The 22317-nt window shown below is 39.8% G+C and overlaps 2 protein-coding genes across 2 annotated transcripts; both read right to left on the bottom strand.

Annotated features, from left to right (window-relative positions):
- Positions 1-1673: 1673 nt before the first annotated feature.
- Positions 1674-8463, bottom strand: LOC106086065 (pickpocket protein 28). The gene is made up of 9 exons (XM_013250588.2): positions 8403-8463; positions 8183-8330; positions 3449-3649; positions 3278-3386; positions 3048-3199; positions 2781-2985; positions 2132-2720; positions 1910-2052; positions 1674-1850 (listed from the first exon to the last, which is right to left on the bottom strand). The coding sequence occupies exons 1-9, from the start codon at positions 8461-8463 to the stop codon at positions 1674-1676; spliced, it is 1785 nt and encodes a 594-aa protein (XP_013106042.1).
- A 943-nt stretch (positions 8464-9406) lies between these two features.
- On the bottom strand, positions 9407-20895 carry LOC106086064 (pickpocket protein 28-like). Its single transcript, XM_059367234.1, has 6 exons — positions 20714-20895; positions 11217-11417; positions 11037-11145; positions 10829-10977; positions 9777-10592; positions 9407-9710 (listed from the first exon to the last, which is right to left on the bottom strand). The coding sequence occupies exons 1-6, from the start codon at positions 20893-20895 to the stop codon at positions 9407-9409; spliced, it is 1761 nt and encodes a 586-aa protein (XP_059223217.1).
- Positions 20896-22317: the final 1422 nt, after the last annotated feature.

Here is a 22317-nt window from a genome sequence, read left to right as displayed (position 1 = left end):
GGATAGGGTGACCCTCTATACTTTGTATGCCAGATTCGTAAACTACTCCCGAATACCTTTCATTTGATCCACATACATTCAATATGTCTGTTTTGGGGGAATTTTAGGGTTGGAGCGACCCGATGGGCACTTAGACCCAAATTTTAGTACCATATACGTATTCTATTTTCCAATACCTTTCAGTTCAAAAAACCAATTTTAGGTGGGGGGGGGGGGGTTGGGGGGTTGGTGTGGCTCCCCAGTTACTTGGACCCAATTTTTAATATGAAATTCGTGCTCTACTCCTGAATACCTTTTATTTGAGTCCAAAACCCCTTAAAATAGGTTTATTTGACGATCATGACAATATGTGACTTAAATGAAAGATATTCAGGAGTAGATTAGGAATATGGTCAGGAAGTAGGAATAGGCTTTATAATTTATTGATATCGGAAGGGCCAGACCCTCCACCGTTACCCCAAAAACACCACCCAAAATCAAGGGTAGATCAATAAGGACAATATGGGTATCAAATGAAAAGTATTTAGATAACGGGAGTAGATAACGAATCTGGCATACAAATTCATGTCGAACTATAGGGGGTCACCCCACCCCCACAAAAACGGCCAAAATGGACACATTAGCCAATCACAAAATATGGGACTCTGTTTATTCCGTATAGACTTAAAAACGGCAGAGCCGATTTTCTCGAAATTTTCCCATATTGTATAAGTTGATCTGGAAGTAAACATAGGCTATATAATTTTTCGGTATGAAAGGGGGGAAGGACCCCCCTCCTTATGCCGAAAACACAACCCAAAATCAAAAGAGGACCGATCGGAACAATATAGGTATCAAATGAAAGGTATTGGAGAGTAAAATGCGAATATGGTATTAAAATGTGTGTCTTAATACCCATCGGGCCGCCCCAACCCCAAAACACCCTCCAAACGGTTCATATTTACCGGACATGGCAATATGGGGCTCAAATTAAAGGGATTGGGAAGTGCAGCACGAATTTGATATCCATATTTGAGTCGAAATATCTGAGATGCTATCCCTCCTCCAATGGGAACAGTACCCTAGGAAGAACATTACCACCAGGAACCGAGAAGGGGCAAATTCTCACACATCTATGATTCAAGTTTAAACTCAATGATAAGGGATTTTTTTTTTATAGCCGAGTCCGAACGCCGTCCTGCAGTGCGACACCTCTTTGGGGAAAATTTTTTTATGTATAAGAATTTTTTATGTATAAGAATTTTATGTATTAGAATCACCATATTATCCTTTAATTGTTACTAATGCTCTTTTATATAATCCATATTGGGGCATATTTAGATATAGCTGCCATATAGGTCGATTTTCCTATTTAGCGTCTTAACCCTATAAAAATCGGATTTATTGGCCGATTTCGCTGAAACAGTGACTTGTATAAGAGTTCTCGGCTCTTGAAAAAACTGATCCAGATCAGCCCATATTTGGATAAAACTATGGATATGGTAGAGAAAAATAATAAACCATAATGGTTGGTATCCAAATTTTGGCATCGCTGAACTTATGAAGCTTTTTCTTTTTTAGCTTATTTTACGAAAAATTTTATAGCAACTCAAATTTAAATGTTTATTTACTAAATCAACAACATTAATTTTTATATTTTGCTGCTTGCTTCCACAACTTTTTTGTAATATACCCTACTCAACATAGGGAAATGGTGGAACATCATTCTTCCGAAAACATTGAGACTTCATAAGCATGCCCTTCAAATTGCGTTTATACTTTCGGTGGGTTTTTCTGGCACACTTTAGCCATGACTTTTTATTTATGCCAGAAGGTGATAAGTACTCTGATGAACCACATTTTTTAAACCACTGAAAATGTATGGAAGTAATAAAATCTGGCAGCATTCTCTAAAAAGAAACACAACTACCTCAGTATCACCATATTTTCGTTTCTTTTCCAATTCAATGGTCCTAGCAGCACAATATGGTCGCACCGTTACATAATAAATAATTTCGATTAGAGAAAAAATGCTGAATCCCATGAATAGACCCAAAAGACCGCCGGTGTTAGCTGAAAATGGGAGATGGGAAAAAGAGGTTAAGAAGAATTTTTTCACTATTAAAAAAGTTTTTTAATTATTCACACTCACACAAAAACTCAGTAAAACCAAACATTTCCGATTTCGTTGTACCTCGAAATGTATTCGACACGAAGTAGAAATGCACTATCGACAAATCGCTAATGTTTCTAGCTTTTTCGAAAATTTCCTTTGGAAATTCATCAGAACTTCGAAAATCTCCCATTACCATTTGTGAAGCAGTGAATGTGGTTTGATAGTTCAACTCAAAGCAACCGGGTAGACAAGCATCACAGGAGGCACTTGTATTGGACGATTCAATTTCCGATTGTACCTGGGTGGTACAATTGTTATCCTTTAGTCCACATATTGGTACATTTGGATCAATGCGTGGCAAATAGTATAAAATGCAAGAACATTTTTTCATCAAAATCATAGCCTCACATTCCAATTCACAATTTTTGCGAGAATATGTGCGATAATAAATCAAATCACCCTCATCCGAGAATAGACAACGGCGAACAGATCTCTTAATATTTCTAATGCTGGGCAAGGCATTTTGGTATATGGGTTCAATGGGCACGCGTGCCTCACGACCTGCTGGCATAAAGAATCCATAATTGGTGATTTTGGGTAAGTCGGCAGGATTATGCACCAGCACCTAAAACAAAATTTTAAGATTTTCTTACAATATTTCAAAGACTTTTATTTAAATCTCTACCTTAAAACCCAAACATTTAGTTTTGCTGCAAAAATACTCAGCAGATGAGACATTTAGTATAACCGTCAATCCCATTCGGCTTCCTGCACCACCCGATATACGAGGATAAAAATGTGGGGGTAATCTTGAGGGATATCCTTTCTCCGGTGACCAATCAATAGGCACATTAAGACTTTCAGAAATCGGCATTAAAGTATTTTCTTCACTATAAATGAAAAAAGTATCAGAAAATTCTTTCTATAGCGGCTACCCATTAATCGAACTTACCTATAATTTAGTAACAGAAATTTTGTGTCCAGTGCATTAAAAGTGCAACACATACCATCATCCGTTAACATGGTGTTAAATATACTTGAACAAGTTTCGACTTTTGAGCCATAACTGCAATACAACAACATTTGGTCACAGGGTTGGGCAACCTATTTGAACAAAATCAAACAAATAACCAATAATTGAGTTAAATTTGGATTTACTTCAAGTTTGCTGAACTCTTGTACCTCCATTAAAATGGCTTTAAAATATTTCCACAGTCCCAAATAGGTCTCATCCAAATCATCCGACTCCTGATCACACAAACTCATTAGCAAGGAATAATTCGAACTTTGTCTGTAAATGAAACGCATGCAAATTTTGAAGTATTTTTTCGCTTAAACGGGTATGATACTTGCCTTTGTATATTCACTGCTTTACTTCTTTGAGCTTGATTCATATTACAAATGGTGATGGCGGGAAAAGGAAATTCCGTGCTAAAGGTCTGTTTGGAGCTGGTTGAAATAATTATTGGCGTAGCCGACCATTTAGTGTAGACATTGGAAATGAAAAATCCCGACACAATTACAACAAAAACGAAAGATAGACCAAAGAAAACTCTGGAATAGATAATAAGATAAACGTAATGTGCGAGCACTTTTATGCAATATAAAGAACAAAATTCCTAATTTTTATGAGCTTATATTGAAACGTAATACATAAAGGTTTTTTATTATTTACTTTAAATTCCATAAGGTCCATGAGGGTCTCATTTAGCACCCCGAGGGTGCTATATGTGTTTCGGTGTATAAATTTGGATGTCATATAACTACATTCCTAAATCTTTAACTTTTCGGCGTAGACTTTGGACCCAGATACTTTCCTCTGAAGATGAATATCTTGTATTGCTATGGTATGTATATATAGGGTTTTCCAACAAAAAAAACGCTATTTTGAATCACCCGGTATTTCGGTAGTTGTCGTTGTTGATGGTTTGTATTGTATTTGTATTTGTATTATGAAAAATGAAACGATACACGTTTCAACAAGGCACTGAAATTACTAAAACTCACTACAAAAATAGTGAAATCGTTTTTACTTAATGATTGTTTATGGTGGTAGTTGGATGGTATTGGATGGTATTTACTTTCAACAGGACGGCGCTACGAGCCACACAAGCAACGAACTGGAGCTCTTTTGCGGCAAAAGTTTCCGTGACTTGTTTTCTCCAGTGGAGGTGATCACCATTAGCCACGGATATCTTGTGATTTAACACCTTGCGACTTTTTCCTTTGGGACCATGAAAAAGATAAGGTGCACGCCAACAGCTCAGCATCAATTCGAAACCTTTAACATTGAATTCTTGAGGCTATGGATTTTTTGCAGAATCCATGGCAGTGAGTTCCCAACATTCGGTCCGGCCGAACTTAGCACGCTTTTACTTGTTTTGCATAAGCTAAGTTTGCGAACAGTTTGAAAGTCCGTACTCAGAAGTGGAGTATGAAACAATTTTGAAGTGTTTTTAAGTAGAGTAGTATTATAAACTAAAACCAATCTGGATTAAATGACCCATTTGCAACGGGTAACGACCTACATCAATAAGAATTATCTATGAACAATTTCATGCAGATAGCTTCATTTGTTCGAACGCTTTTCGGCTATCTATTGAAAGGAAAGACTTAACCTGCTAACGACGAATCCGTAGAAAAATCCCCAAGAAAAGAAGAAAAATTCTAACTCGAGTATGGAAAGAGGTAATCCAATAAAACTTAATTTGTCGTAAAGTGGACGAACGAAACTTAATTTAATTGGCTATGACAGAACATTTGTTCCACTAGCCGAAGTTTCGAAGTGTTTACCATGACTTGATCTTTCCATCCGGCTTTTGGTCATAACTGCTTGCGCGTACCACCGTGTTTCCCAACGCTGCCGTTGTATTTTGCTACGTATAACAATGCTATCGTCGTCATACAGCTTATACAGCTCGTGGTTCATGCAATTGCGATTTTGCCCATGAAAATTCCACTAAGGAACAGGGGCAAACTTCTCACATATCAATGAGTGCTGTCCGATTCAAGTTTAAACTCAATGATAAGGGGCCTCCTTTTTATAGCCGAGTCCGAACGGCGTGGCGTAGTGCGACACCTCTTTGGAGAGAAGTTTTACATGGCGTAGTACCTCACAAATGTTGCCAGCATTAGGAGGGGAAAACCACCGCTGAAAATTTTTTTCTGATGGTCTCGCCAGGATTCGAACCCAGGCGTTCAGCGTCATAGGCGGACATGCTAACCTCTGCGCTACGCTGGCCTCCGTGGCTCGTTGTTCATACGGCGATTATATTCTCCATTAACGCAAACTGGTTCCTATATATTACAAATAATCTTTCTCTCAAATACTCTTCATTTGCTTTAACAACTAGTCATATTAATATTTACCATTATGACATATATAAAACAACTTTTCTCACGAGTGCTATTCTAGATAAAGATGAGCCCACTGTGGCGGACTGAAAAATAGTGGGTCAATCACCGCTTGGGGATTTATTACATGGATGATCTCGCTTCATCTCAAAACTGGTGTCAATCGTTTCTGTTACGGCGGTGCCGAGGCAGATAAAGTTGCTGCCCATCTCAAAGTTGTGGTTTCCAACTTTTTCCATTATCTTTATCTGCTCTGTTGTACAAGGCGTTTTGGGAGTTGAACCATCCATTTAGTCTTATCTCCATTTACTTCCAGACCCATTTTCACTGACTCTCTTTCGATTATTTCAAAGGCTGCAGCTACTGCTTCCGGTGACTGACCTATGATGTCGATGTCGTCGGCATAGCCGAGTAGCATATTTTCTCTTGTGATGAGTGTGCCATATCTATTTACATCTGCATCTTGTATAATCTTCTCCAGCAGGATATTAAGGGGTTTACACGATAGGCTGTCTCCTAGTATGAAACCTCGTTTGGTATTAAATGGTTCGGATAGATTCTTTCCCATTCATACTGAGGAAAGTATATCGGCAAGTGTCATATGGCAGAGTCTTATTAATTTATTAATTTTGCAGGGATACCAAACATATACATGAAATATTTATGTAATGCCTTTGAATGTATAGGGCCATCGAAAGCGGTTTCGTAGCCAACAAAGAGATGATTGGTTTTGATTCGTCTTTCTCTGGTCTTTTCCAGGATTTGGCTCAGTGTGAATATCTAGTCTAGGGTGGATTTACCAGGTCTAAAGCCGCATTGATAGGGCCCAATTATCTCAACGACTTTAGGTTTCAATCTTTTACATTGTTTGATGTTGATAAAACACTGAGTTTTGATAGAGCTCTGCCCCTTTCTGTTAATATCGTTCAGATTGGACCATATATGGATATAGCTGCCATACACACCGATCTCCCGATATGGAATATTGGCCCCATAAAAGAAGCATTTTTCATTCGCTTTTGATGAAATTTGAAACAGTTTTTTGGTAGACCTCAACACTTTTTTTAATATCGCCTTTATCCAGATATGGTCCGATCTGGACGATATTCAACAAAAAGGTGTAGAGGTGGTTTAAAATTTCATCAAAGTCGGATGAAAAATTCTACTTTTACAAACTCAGTACTTTATATCGGAAAATCGGTCTATATGGCAGCTATATCCAAATATGGTCTGATTTGGACGATATTCAGCTGAAAGGTGTAAAAGGGTACCAAAGCTTACTGTTTCAAATTTCAACGAAAATGGTTGAAAAATGCTCCTTTAATAGGGTCAATACCATATATCGGCTGATCGGCCTATATGGCAGCTATATCCAAATATATAGGGATCTACCAAATTTCATCGAAATCGGATGAAAAATGCTCCTCTTATGAGTTCGCTACTTTATATCGAAAGATCAGTCTATATGGCAGCTACATCCAAATGTGGTCCTATCTGGACCATATTCAACAAATTGGTGTAAGGGTATACTAGAACTCACTGTACCAAATTTCGTTGAAATCGGATGAAAAATGCTCCTCTTATGAGTTCAATACTCTATGTCGGAAGATCGTTCTATTGTATATGGCAGCTATATTAAAATATGGTCTGATCTAGACCACATTTGGGTAGGGGTCTACCAGAACTTTCTGTGCCAATTTTCATCGAAATCGAATTGAAAATTAGCAATTCATTGCCTCAAGACTTAAAATCTGGATATCGTTCTATTTACCGGCTATATATAAATTCAAAAAGGTATTTATTGGGTATTAACCTAAAAAATACCCACGCATTGGGTATTTACCCGGTAAAACCCATCTCTTGGTATGCGTTCTTCTAGCTAGATTGCGCAGACATGCTGATGCATACGCCTTATCAGCGTGTCGCTTCGGGTCTTAAATAGTTCAGCGGATAACCCGTCGGCTCCTGCTGCCTTTTTCACAACAACTAGTTTTAAAAATAAATTCCCGTCATATATGGCCATGTTTTGGGGGGGGGGGGGGGGGGGGGCGGTACAATTGGCTTGTCGGATGGCGGCAATTTTTAATCGCTCAAAAGATCAAATAAAATATTTTCTTAAGTCCTTGGGAGTGAAATTTCTGGAAACCATCTTAGAGTCTTGTTGCATTTGATGGTTTCTTTGTTAGAAAAATAAATTAATGGCGATAAACCTATACTTTTTAAAAGAAGATGTGATTTTATGTCAAAGTCATTAAAATCCACTTTTATTCGCCAAATGGTCATAAAATATAACGAAAATGTTTTTTTTTTCTTATAAAAGCATATTGGCTTAGGGAATAAAAAGGTTTTTTTTTTTAATATTTTTTAATAATTATGTTTTATGTTATATTTTGTTAAAAAGAATCTAGTGTTCGTAATCTTCCCGTAGTCGGAGTCAAGTAAAAATTGCTCGTCTCCGCAGCCCTGCTCGCAATCCAACTTCAGTTAAGTTCCCAACGCTCAAATTTGTTATAGTAATAACCATTTCTGAATCGAAGTGCATACTATTTTACAATTTATTTAGTAGTTGAACGTTCAAAGCATTAATATCGAATGCAACTGACGAACATTTTCAACTTTATACTAATTTTTAATTCATTTAATTATTTCCTGGCAACGCAACTATAGTTGAATTGCCTTCCATAATTGACCCCTAACTTTTTTTAATATAATTCATATTTTGAATGTTTGTACCTTTCAGGAATTGTAATCTTATTTTCAGCCAAATACTTTAATCCATGTAGGGTGGTATTTTCCAAATAATATTTGAGATTCTTTTTTATGGCATTTTTGGTGCATACTTTATCCTCGTCACTTGAGTAACTTGGGGGCTCCTCAGAAGCTGAAAATCACCAACAATCACAATCACCATTGCATATACAAAAGTAAAGAAGATTCGGGTTATAAGCATTACTTTGATTAAGTTTGGCATTATGCCTGTAGATAAAATTATTCCCTTTCGAAGACCACTCCATTTTAATTTCAATTTGAGTTTTTCTTTCTTTAACACCAGTTTTCACTTTTCACTCAACAACCAATAACTTGTCTGCTAATTTCTTTTATGGTAGAGCTGTGCCAAGAACTCGCTGTTATATACCAACTTTTATTTTCGCAGATTTACCATCGTTGATAAAATTTGAAATGGTTTCGCAACAAATAGAAAAATATTTACCACATCGATGTTATCATGTTGACTTAAAGCTGTATCAATAAGGTACTCTATGCTCGCTGGTGATGAGTGCTAGTGGACAAATGACATTTGACATGCGATTCCATTGGAATGGATGGGGATTGAGTTTGAAGACACTTTCGTACTTATGAAAATGATTTTCAATTCTAGTGCGGACATTATGAAAGCCAAAAGGATAAAATGTAACGCACAATAAGAAGAACAGGAAAGAAGTGAATCTAAGCAATTTCTTTATTTTCTCTTTATTAAACAAAATAGGAAAGTAGACAATAAATTACAGATATTAAATTGTGCTGCTACTGCTGATCGTGCTTTCCGAAAGGTGTTGTTTTTTTTTTGGTTTTGGGGAAAAGAAAAAAAAGAAGAACAGATTCTCTCCAGACTTCTATTTCCATATGTTCCACAAAAGTTGTTTGTTTAACGAGCGGATAAATTGGATTTACGATCTAATTACGTGGGAGAGCAACAGTAATTCAAAAGTGTGGCTCTAGGCAATTACAGTTCAATGAGCCCTGAGATACATGTAGTGGCGAAAACATTAATGGTGTGTGATTCAATCCGGGTATATAGTTTTCGTAACAATACTGTAATACAAGACATTCATAAACATTTTAATTTAAATAGATTATCATCACAAGTGATTATTTCATTGCCATTATCTATGGATCCACCGATGCAAGTATTTAAGCCATGTAATTAGTACAGCAATCTTTAGGCAAACTTAAACCTTATTCAGTTTCCAAATGCTGAATTTCTAAAGAAATTTTTCCCGTGCAATAACTTGAAGCCGCACAGGCATTTTTCGGTGGTACAGAAAACAATGGAGTGCATTTTCCACGAAATCTTAGTTTATGCAAAGAATATCTTAAATTGGGAATTGATAAATAGCGTGGAGTTTTGCGTTTTCGGGTTGTCTTTGCCGTGGGGGAATATCTGCGAACTTTGCGCCAAGGGCGTATTAAGGCATAGAAAATAATTTCAGCCAGGGAAATAAAGCTGAAACCAAAGAAGAGTCCAATCAAGCCACCAACACTGGCTGGATATGGAGAAAATTAAAAATAATTATCTCTATTTTTATTAAATTTAAAAAAAATCTACTTACACAAAACATCTGTCATGCCTATGAATTCCGTCTGCTTGTTGCTATAAAATGAATTATCCTTGTAGTACATGGTCAATATGGCAATATTATTTTCCACATATTCCTCACTTAAATTTCTTATTTTCGGATTAATATTCACAAAGTTATCATGCTCCAAGGGAGCTGAAAAAAATTCCGCATAAAATCTCAAAGCATAGCAACTGGGCAGACACACCTCATCACATTCCCTTTCATCATCATCGTCATCGTTGAGCATGGAATGTAGCCGTATGCGTTCCACACATTGACTATGATAAACACCGCAGACTGTGGCATTTTCAAATCGTTTAGCCATGTAATTCGCAAAGCAACCACAATGACGCATCAACGACTCGGCCTGACATTCAGCCTCACAATTCGACTGAGTGTAAGAGGCGAAATAGATGAGCTCATGTTCATCTTGAAACTCACATTGGCGATACTTGAGATCTACATCTTGTAGGCCGGGATCTGCTTCCAATTTTTCAAAACGCATTCGAGCCTTTGTCTCATAACCTGCTGCGACCAAGAGGCCAACCTCGCGAACATTGGGTCTTTCATTGGGCATGTGCATGGACATTTTGAAGCCCATACTATTGGTAGAAGAGCAATAATATTGATCTGCCTCCACATTAAGTATAATTGTCAAGCCAAGGGATTCTCCGGTACCTTGGGCAGTGCGTGGATAAAAATGTTTGGGTAACTTTTTGGGATAACCAGTCTCAGCATTCCAGGGCACCGCCTCATCCATGTCACTATCACTGGTGTACTTTTCTTGAATCAAAGAGGTTGTACTAAAGCAAAAGTTAGTTGAAGAGTATATAATAGGTTATTAGTAGACAGCGGAATTATATAGCTTTAATAATAGCTGTGTCAATTTTTGGATTTGATTCTAAAATTTGTATTTGCAATATTTACGCACTATAAAAATTCTCATATCTATATACACAAATATTTAAAGTTGTACTTTTTTCAAAAGTCTTTTAAATCCATTTTATGCATATAATTCCGCTGCCTACTCCGTACCCACCCCTTGGTATATAGAAATTTTGGATGTACCATATTAAAGGCGCAACATAGACCCTCATCGGTAACAATGGCATGGAATATACGCTTACAGTTGTAATCAACGCCACCAAAACGACAAGCTATCAACATATTTTCACAGGGTTGAGAGATCTGCAAATCGAAAGAAGATCATCAATAATAAATTCAGACGTGGCAAATATCCTCCATACATCCGATATGAATTGGTTTAAGGCATTCCAGTTTTTTACAGTGTCCGTGACTGTGAGATTAACATCCCGCTTGCATAGCATTTGTATCACGGCATGTTCCACAGAATTTCTAGGAAAAAAATACGCTTATAACTATTGTAGTAGGTAAATATTTTTGAAAAAAGTTTTTTCGTTACTCACTTTTCATATTGCTCAGCCTTAGATTTATAGGCCCGATTCATGTTGCATATGGTCAATGCCGGAAATGGTTCATTAGTAATGAAGGTCGGCTTTGGATTAATGCTAAATATAACCGGTGTGGTGTTCCATTTGTTGTAGACATTACCAATGAAAATGCCAGCCACGATGACAACAGTTATGAAGGACAAAGCAAAAAATGCCCTGCAAAAAAAGGCATGATATTATTTTTCTGTCCTACGATTTCTCAGTGCAACAATCTTGAGAAACATTCACATTAAGAGATTTCAGGATGAGCTCATAGCTTATTTAAATGATTTATCATCGAGTGATACTTATTCCTTAAACGACATTGATGATAAGATTAGACTTTTTGAATACAATCTAGGGTTTCTATACGAGAGACATGTACCCTTAAAAACTACGGTCGTAAGATCAAGTGGACAACCATGGTTCAATAATGCTATAAGGAATTTGGATGAGGCATACAGGCGGTGGAAATGCTTTAAAAACCCGAGGCTACGGGACGAATTGAAATGTTAAAGAAGAAGAAGAAGAAGTTGTGAGGATGCTTAGAGAAGCAAAAACTCACTATTTTTCTGAGAAGTTCAATATGGCGCTTTGTAATCGACCTAAATGGCAGGAGGGAAGGAATATTGGCATTGGAAGCTCGAAAGATACCGCCCATTGCGATGTTGATCCAGATGAGTTAAATCTCCCTTTTACTGACAATGGCATAACTCATGTTGATTAGCAATCATTTATTGACTCATTATTGCCCAGTTGTAGCACTGCTTTCAATTTTACATGTATGTCTCAATATGACCCCGGCCGACACGGGATAACTATGAGCCCCACACAGGCTAGAACTTTGAGCTCCGACTTGTGTGGTGTCCATCGTTAGCTGAAAGGGTCCACAGGTTTCGGATGGTGGAAAACTCCGTTTTTATACGGAGTAGCTGTAAATGCGGTCTCGAAAATGCAAATTGAAGTCAGACGCTTACCAAATTCCTAATGGTTTTCCATACCACACCCCTTGGTTGATTTATGTCTGGTATTGTGTCCCCACCTAAGTGCCGGTGTCTGTTAGCCGCAAAAGCCACGCAATGACATAGGAAGTGCTTCAACGTCTCATTATCTTCCCTAGATGCTATCAGGACACATAGGAATGTGTCCTGTTATGATACCGAAAGTTTTTCTGACCTCCTGCTTGCTTCCTTTCAGCAATAGCCTCATTTTCACACGGTCCGGATTTCCCCTAGAACTTTCGCCGTCCAACTGAGCGTTAATTCGGACTGCGTTGATCCAAAAGACTTCGGGTTAACCAAGTGTATTGACGGCAGTCCTCTGGCCTTCACTGTCAAATCGTCTGCTCTTTCATTCTCTCTTACTCCGCTATGACCCGGCACCGAAACGATGCGGCTTATGCCATCCTCAGAGAAGGCGTTTATCTCCTTCTTACACTCTAAGACTGTTGCTGACCTTATCGTCCTGGTTGTTATTTCGCTGATGGAAAGTTTACAGTCTGTAAAGATGTGGAGCTCCGATATGTGTGGTGTTGCGGATAGTGGAATGCTCCATACGGAGTAGGTGGAACGGCAGCCGAGGACAATCAGCGTTATCGGGCGGAGAATCTCAGTGAGAGGCCGGGCGGCACCGGCTCATGCATAAAAACCGAGTGGCTATGATGCTCGATATGACAAGCCGAGTTATTGGCGTTTTTAAATAACCAATGGCCATCAAGCCAGTCAAGCGGCGATCGGTCCTTTGTACCGGAACGAGCTTGCTCAACTCTAGGAGCTAGAAGAGGATAGCCACCTCCACATGTAGACATGTGGCTACAACAACAACAACATAATTTTCACACTCAACGTCCTCGAGAGAACACCCTAGAATTTCCCCTAGAATTTTCGCCGTCCAACCGAGCGTTAACTCGGAATGCGTTGACCAAAAAGGCTTCGGGTTAACCAAGTGTATTGACGGCAGTCCTCTGGCCTTCACTGTCAAATCGTCTGCTCTTTCATTCTCTCTTACTCCGCTATGACCTGGCACCGAAACGATTTGGCTTATGCCATCCTTATAAAAGGCGTTTATCTCCTTCTTACACTCCAAGACTGTTGCTGACCCTATCGTCCTGGTTGTTATTTCGCTGATGGAAAGTTTACTGTCTGTAAAGATGTGATACGGTACGTGATAACTATGAGCACCACACAGGCTAGAATTTTGAGCTCTGATTTGTGTGGTGTTGTGGATAGTGGAATGCTCCATACGGAGTAGGTGGAACGGCAGCCAAGGACAATCAACGTTATCGGACGGAGAGTCTCAGTGAGAGGCCGGGCGGCTCATGCATAAAAACCGAGTGGCTAAGATGCTCGATATGACAAGCCGAGTTATTGGCGTTTTTAAATAACCAATGGCCATCAAGCCAGTCAAGCGGCGATCGGTCTTTTGTATCGGAACGAGCTTACTCAACTCTGGGAGCTAGACGAGGATTGCCACCTCCACATATATACATGTGGCTACAATAACAACAACAGCGAGAACACCACACCACCTCAAGCATTCCGTGATCGCCCAGATCTCTGCCTGCAGGATCGTATTATGGCCAGGCAGTTGAAAACTCATCTCAGTCCTTGGTTTCTTAAGGCAGACCCCCAGGCCCACCTCTATCGGTCTGTATAACATAATCTACCAGATGGCAATACCAGAGTCAATCCAAGACTTTGCTTCTGGCATCAGTGTCTTGCACTCGCACTTGTGCTCAAGTCTCATCTCAGGTATCCGATCGGAAAACTTATTTAATCCATCCGGGTTTCCTAACGTTTTCTCGATTATACCAAGATAGTATAACCAGCTCCTATCCTCCAACCATTCTCCCATCGCCTTAAATCCCATAGCCGAAATGGCTGCCTCACCCTTAATCCGTATGTCTATGGGTCGGATATCTAGAACAGTCGTCAGTGCCCTAGTAGGCGTGGTCCTCATCGCTCCACTTATGCCAAGACAACATGTTCTATGAACCTATTGTATTATCCTAACATTGCACTTTTTCGCCGTCGTAGTCCACCAAACTTCTTAGTGAGTGAACTATCCTTGGATTCAAGCCCCATTTCAAGCCTACGGCTCGTCTACATAATGCCCAAAAACAGTGAGCCTTCTCAGTACGCTCCAATTAATTGTGACACCTCCAATTCAGTTTCCTGTCCAAGCTAACTCCTAAGTATTTGACCTTGTCAGATATCGAAATCGTTCTATTGCGGAAACGTGGTGTGTCAAATTGCCTCACCTTCGTCTTCCTTGTGAACAGGCAGATTTCAGTCTTTTCTGGGTTAACATAAGACCCTCGGTCTAGCCCACTCGAATGCCATCTGCAAGATCCTTTCGGTTCTTCTGCATAGCAGATTCGGATCCTTAGCTTTTAGAAGTATTATAACATCGTCTGCGAAGCTGACGGGTTCAAATCCCTACTCAGTCAGCATCAATATGTTATTTATGATAATCACCCATAGGAGTGGCGATACAATGCCCCTCTGTGGCGTGCCTTGTGCCACTTTCTCCCTTATTTTTTCTAATTTACCCAGACCCATAATTTATCCACCTTAACATATGGTTTATTCAGTCTCTAAGGACCAGGTCCACTTGGTACTGGTGTAAGGATTGGATCAGGCTGTGGGTCCACACATTGTTAAAAGCCCCCTCCATATCAACTCATACCGCCAGTGTGTACGTTATGACATCGAAGGATTCTTCTATTTTATGCACAACCTCGTGCAGGGCAGTCTCCACCAACCTTCCCTTGACATAGGCATGCTGTTTGTAGTTGAGCAATTCGCTGGACGTCGTACTCCTTATCATGGTATCCACAATATGATCCATGGTTTTGAGTAGAAAAGATGTAAGGCCTATAGGTCTGCAGGACTGCCGGATTTGGATATAAATACGACCCTTGCCTCCTGCCATGCTTTCAGAGTATTTGATATTTCTAAGCACGCTGTGATAATGGTGACCAGAAGGGGCGCCAAATAGACGGCCTCCTGTTGAAGTAACGCCGGAAATATTACATTAGGTCTGGGTGACTTAAATGGTGCGAAGCTCCCCGAGGCTTCCTTTACCATAAATCCCGTTATGATAAGCCTTCGATCAACCTTATTATTCCTCGATTCCGGTGTCTCCATGAGTCCCGTCGTATCCTGAGGAAAATGCGTTTTCATCAAAAGCCTCAAGATGTCCTCCGATGTCTTTGCTCTCATTCCCTTGTCGCACAGTGGCAGAAAATCGAGAAAAACTAGAAAAAAATATGCCGTGTGGGAACAAGTAGAGATAACTCTTTGAAATTTGAGTTGGTTAGGACGGAGATATAGGTTACAAATTGTTAGGGACTTCTTTGTAGGGATTTTGAGCACTATCCAGCAAAGAAAGAATTTGGAAAATCAGACAACAAATGAAGATTTGGCAGCCTGAACAAATTTTCGAAGTGCCGAGGAGACCAACTTTAGATCCCTGCCAAGAAGCGCCTAGAACACCAAGGGCCTTGCAATTTTGCACATGATCTCGCTATCACCGCAGCCCTATACATTCCAAATTTCAAAGAGATATCTTTACGCGTTCTTGCACGACATATTTTTTAAAAGTTTTTTTTTCGATTTTCTCCCACTGTGTGTAGCCTTCTAACGTTCCAGTTTGGACATTGATTTTTCAGAGAAACTTTTTCATCTTGCCGCGTCATTAACGCTATCGACCTGCTCGCAGAAAAGCTTCCAGGAGGCACGTTTCGCCGCTTTAATAATCTTATTTTAGTCCTTGAGCCGTGTGTAATACACATACCAATAAGCTTCCGCTTTTTTACGACGTGATCTGTTATAAAGTCTGCGGAGCTCTTTCCCACTAGTGCGAATCTCCCCCATCATCCATGATTTTTCTTTATGCTGATTTCCTTTCTCGAAGAGGACAACTATTTTCGAAAGACCCCACTAGTGCAGCGTAATCCCGTTGAGATTGTCATCAATGTCTTCTACGGTTGGACAATCTTAATTATCTTGCTCAAGCCTTCTTCCAAGTAGTCTTCCGTTTTTACCCAGTTGGTTTTCAACTTATTACTGAAGCTCATGGGATTCAGTGCTTATTGACATTTGTCTTAAATCTTTCGATTTCAAAGTGGGTGGGAAAAACATTAGCCGGAAGTCGATTCCACTTACGAACGGTTCGAGCGAAATAAGAATTCCCTCTATAATGCATCGTGCGGTCCGCTGGCTAATCAATTGAAAACGGATATGAGTTCCTGGAATATCTAGTATCCCTGACATACATCAGGAATAAGAAGACGAATATCAGACGAACACACACCATGAAAGTACCGATAGAACAGCGCCAAACAACCCACATTGTGACGATGGTGAAGGGAGGTAATAGAGTTGGATGTCCCCAATCAACGCCATCGCTCTTCTCTGTACACGGTCCAGTAGCTCCAGAGATGATTTTGAAGCTCCAGCCCTTACATGTGAGTTGTACTCCATTTTCGGCCTTATGAAAGAGGTGTAGATGTTAAGAAGATCAGACGGAGTGCAGTAATTCTTACACCGTTTTAGCTAACCTAAACACTTGAATGCTTCTTTTGACACTTCAAATACATTTTTAGCCTAACGGACATCACTTTGTATTTTCATGCCCAGAACATCAAGAGCTTCTGACTGCTCAACATCTCCACCGTTGATGGACAAAGATGATCGTAATGGGTCAGCGAATCGTTTGTGTGACAACAAGCAGCACTGAGTCTTCAGTGTATTAAAATCTACTCGATTCATTCGACCCCACTCAGAAATGGACAGCAAATCCTGGCAGAATATATCATCCATAACCCACTTCTTGTCCTCAATCTCTCGAAGACTCGGCCTATGAGTACGAATGACAGTGATTACTGTCACCAGCAAATTAGTAGATCGGATTCGATGTCTGACCCAATAGATGGTTGATGAAAATAAGAAAAAGAGTAGGAGAAAGAACAAGGCCCTGGGGTACACCTGCGGTCAATTTGTGCTCATTGGATGAGAACCCATCCATAACGACTCGAATAGTGCGATCTCTGAGAAAGCTGGAAACCTCTTGAGAGGTTGTTAGAAACATTGTTTTAGGGCAAAGATCCCTGGAGATCGCCGTCGCGACAGCAACATACCTATAGTAGAGGCAAGTCAACTTAAACTGTCCTTACAACCTAGTCGGCTACATAGAGGGTTCTCTCGTTGTCAAGGAATATGCAATGGTTGCATTACTTGACATTAAAGGTGCGTACAATAATGTAAAACCGACGTCCATCATGAAGGAGCTGGAGTTTGTAGGCATCTAATCTACCGTAGGAAAATTTATTAATAACTTACTTACTAAAAGATGCATTACGGCAGGCCATCTAAAAAGATGGCTCGGCAGAGGAACCCCTAAAGGAGACAGTACTTCTCTTCTTTGGAAAATAGCCATTTCAATATATCATTGTTTCTGGAAGAAAAAAGCATAAAAGTGGTCGCGTCTGCCGATGACATGGCTAATGCGGTTAGGGAAACGTTTCCCAGCACTCTTAGAGATATATTTCAGAAAGCTGTACGTGCAAAAGCGAAGTGGGCTACCGAAAGTGGTCTAGGAGTTAATCCGCCCAAGACAGGAATAGTTCTTTTCAGCAGTGCTTTGCCTACAGTGGCACCACCTATCTCCTTGGGAGGAGACAATGTTCCATTTACAAAAGCCCAAAATACCTGGGTGTTTTGCTGGACAGGAAATTGAACTTCAAATCCAACATTTTGGACAGGGCAAGAAAGGCCACACTTGCCCTATGCACCTGCAAGAGAGCCATTGGCAAAAGTTGGGGATTTAGACGGCGCTTCATGCATTGGGTATATAATGCAGTTGTCAGACCTATAATGCAATATGGTGTTGTGGTCTGGTGGACGGCGCTTAAAAAGTCCACCTACTGTTTAATACTCAACCTGATCCAAAGGATGGCTGGTTTGTGCATCACAGCCACGCTGAAGACGACCCCATCTGATGGACCGAATTTAATGCTACATGTTATGCTTCTGGACATTGTGGCTAGGCAAATTACAGCCAACACTGCCGTGAGGTTTTCTTTCTCTTTTGTCATGTGGTAGCTGCGGACACTGTGTTATTCTTGACGCAGTATCCGATGTTCCAGGCAGTGTGGATTACACCCTACCTGAGCCGCTTTTTGATAGAAAGTATTGCACTACTATTCCTGATAGAACTGATTGGAACTACGATATCCCTGGTAGTAGAAGTTAAATAGACATCTATGCGCAAACTAGACTACCAGTTGGGCTTTGGGGTGTATTCTAAATATCTAGAACTGGTCATATCGAAAAGGTTACCCGATCACTGCAGTGTGTATTAAGCGAAGATCCTTGCAATTAAGGAAGTAGTGCAATGGGTTAGGTATAATGCCATTACGACGATTGGCATAAATATCTTCTCAGACAGCTAGGCAGCCATTAAATCCCTGGAGAACGTATTTCTGAGCACAAAAACCGCTCTCGACTGTCGCATATCTTTCAACGAGATGGCTGAACAGTTCAAAATTCACCTGTTCTGGGTACCGACCCAGAGATATCACAGGGAATTGTAAAGCAGATTAGCTAGCAAGGCTAGGAACTACCTTATACATTCTAGGGATACTAGAATCTGTGGATATGCCTCTAGCGACATGTAAGCTAAGTTTTCAGGATTAGGCCCAAAGGACAACGAATGATAGATGGTCACAAAGAGGGGGGTGTGGGCATTCCAAAACTATGTGGCCTAATCTAACCTTGAAGAGATCTACTGCTTTGCTGTCTGTGGCTAGAACATTCATTGTGTCCGTCATGACAGGCCACTGTCTAATCGGAAAACATGCTGACAGACTGAAGGTTGCCAGCAACGACTTTTGCAGAAGCTATGAGGACATCAAAGAAGAAGAGACTATAGAACACCTTCTGTGTGTGTCCAGCACTAGCAGTCAGAATGTGTTCCACTTTAGGTTCTCATTTCTTTGAGAACCTGTCTGATTTAGCGGATGTGAACATTCACAAGTTATTGGGCTTTTTAAAGCGATCTGGATGGTTGAACCTAACCTAACCTAACCATACCAGACAATTGTAAAGCGGGTGTGCTTGCTAGACTAGCAACTACCTTACGTTCCAAGTGAACTGAAATCTATGCCTCTAGCGAATGTAAACTAAGTTTTCAGGATCAAGTCTGAAGTGCAAATAATAGATGGTCACAAAGAGGGGGCTGTGAGTATTCCAAAATTATGTGCCCTAATCTAGACTTGAAGAGGTCTATCGCTTTGCTGTCTCTAGCTAGAACATACGACTCAGTCATTGTGCCCGTCATGACAGGTGACTGTCTGAACGGAAAACATGCTGACAGACTGAAGGTTGTCGAGAAAGAAGACTGGCACTGGCAGTCAGAAGGAGCTCCACCTTAGGTTCTCATTTCTTTGAGAACCTGACTGATTTTGCAGACGTGAGCATTCGCAAGTTGTTGAGTATTTCAAAGAGATCTGGATGGTTCAATGGTAAGAACTAGAGGGCATCTTCCTTATTCTGTTCCTGTTTTTAAAAATCAATGGATGGAAACGTCTTAGTGAGTCTAATGGCAGACTGCCACTTAAGCCTCACCTAACCTATATCGTTAGTATTCAAGAATTCTGCAAGGGCTTGGCCCCTCTTATTAATGTTGGTACTACCGCACGAAATGTGGTGAGAGTTCGCATCATACTCTATTAGTACCCCATTTCCTGTCGGTTTTGCCTTCCTCACCAGCCGTTGCAGCTCCGACGTGGGCGGCAGTGTCGGAGAAACGAAAGGCAGATAAAGTGATGCCAGATATGCTCTACCGTCCCCCTGTCTCATCACTGTTGCTTCCGGCGTTGACAACTCTGGGGAAAATATATAATTTAAATTTGTATGACAAATAACGCAGGTCCTCGGATCAGAATCTTGTTTCTGGCTCCTGAATTAAATCTTTCACTTGCTGATTTCTCCATCTTAGCGTATAAAGCAGTCTCGCTCCGGTGGAGGTTTAACTGGATGACCTCAATTATTGTTCCCCAAGTAAATATTTGTTATATATGTACGTATATATACTTTGTAGCGTCGGAAAAAGATTCGGATTTGTTGCGAACTGAATCGTTTAATTAATAAATCTCTCCTCTATCCTATGGGCTGGGTCTAAAACGATCCAAAAATCTCTTTCTGTTCAAAATTGTAGCTTCTTGATCAATGAAAAACGATACTGCGCCACATTGCAGCGGATCTAGGATATATAAAGTACGAACCGAGCCAATTTAAAGCACTTTTAAATATTCAGTTTTTTTTTATATTCGAAGAATATTTTTTTTCATTTACTCCTTCGTGAAACTTCGTAAAATTTTTATTTTTATTAAAATTTTAAAAATCACAGTTGTGAATGATAAACACTTGAACAACAATATCTCGCTTATGTGTATCACTTTGGATTACCTTTCCATAGGATACAAATCCCTTTTGACCAAATAATTAAGGCCATGTAAAGTGGAGTTTTTGCAAAATTCTCTCACATGTTGCTTGACGCCATTCTTTACGGATTTTAAACAATTTATCTTTTTCACATTTCGATCAGATTTAAAAAACTGAATATTCCTCAAATTATAATCAGTTGCCATTGGTTAATGTGTGACTAATGCAAGACTTTTCGAATGAATATGTCTTTTATATGCGACTTGAGGTCCCATTGACCATATAATTTTTATAAGTATCGATATCATGTCCTTGAATTGAAGCAAAAGTTTGTTTTGTTGTTAATAACTTTGTATGGATAATTTCCAAGAACTCTAGTTTTCTCTATGGTATATGACTCAATTATGCTCAATTTATGGGCATTTCTTTGACAAATAGCCATTTGTGGATAATAGTGTGCACTAAGTTTGCTGCAATTGCCGAAATTAACGAAATTGGAGTTCATTGGTATTGAACAAATAAGATACTATCCTGGAAATGAACTTGTAAACAAATAGCTAAAGACGAGCGCAGCCGACCAAAAATCAAACATTTCAAGATAACCATATTAAATAAATATAATGCCGATGTATTAGAAAGGATTCACTTACTTACTTGCTTTAATTGGCTGTGACAAAACATTTGATCCACTAGCCGAACGTAGAACATCGTTCCAAGCGCCTCCATATTCTGGGCTCATTCTAAAATCTCTGACACCAAGTTTCGAGGCGTCTCCCACCAATTGATCTTTCCATCGGGCTTTTAGTCTTCCCGGTTCCTCTTCGCTGTAGCTTCTTCATCCATTCTGACAACATGACCTAGCCAATGCAGCCTTTGTATTTTGAGACGTGTAACTTTGCTATCGTCGTCATACAGCTCGTGGTTCATACGTCGCCTACATTCTCCATTAACGCAAACTGCTCCATATATTTTACGAAGAATCTTTCTCTGAAATACTCCAAGCACTGCCTCATCTGCTTTCACAAGTACCCATGCCTCAGAACCGTATAACAACACGGATAGTGTCAGTGTATTGTATAATGTAATCTTCGTCTGTCTAGAGGTGGCCTTGTTTCTAAACAGCTTACTTAGTCCAAAGTAACATCTGTTTGCCAGTATTATTCTTCGCTTAATCTCAAAACTGGTGTCATACATTTCGGTTACGGCGGTGCCGAGGTAGATAAAGTTACTGACTATCTCAAAGTTGTGGTTCCCAACTTTCTCCATTTTCTTTATCTGCTCGATTGTACAAGGCGTTTTGGGAGTTGAAACCATCCATTTCGTCTTATCTCCATTTACTGCCATTTTCCCATTTTCACTGACTCTCTTTCGATTCTTTCAAAGGCTGCAGTTACTAATTCCGGTAACCGACCTATGATGTCGATGTCGTCAGCATAGGCGAGTAGCATGTGTTCTCGTGTAATGAGTGTACCATATCTATTCTGCATCTCGTATAATCTTCTCCAGCAGGTTATTAAAGAGATCACGCGATAGACTGTCTGTCTCCTTGTGTGAAACCTCGTTTGGTATTGAATGGTTCGGAGAAATTCTTTTCTAATCTTACTGAGGAACGCGTATCAGCAAGTGTC

Source organism: Stomoxys calcitrans, chromosome 4 (assembly GCF_963082655.1).
Source record: "Stomoxys calcitrans chromosome 4, idStoCalc2.1, whole genome shotgun sequence".
In the NCBI taxonomy this organism is placed as follows: Eukaryota; Metazoa; Arthropoda; class Insecta; order Diptera; family Muscidae; genus Stomoxys; species Stomoxys calcitrans.
This window is presented reverse-complemented; position numbering and strand designations above follow the sequence as displayed.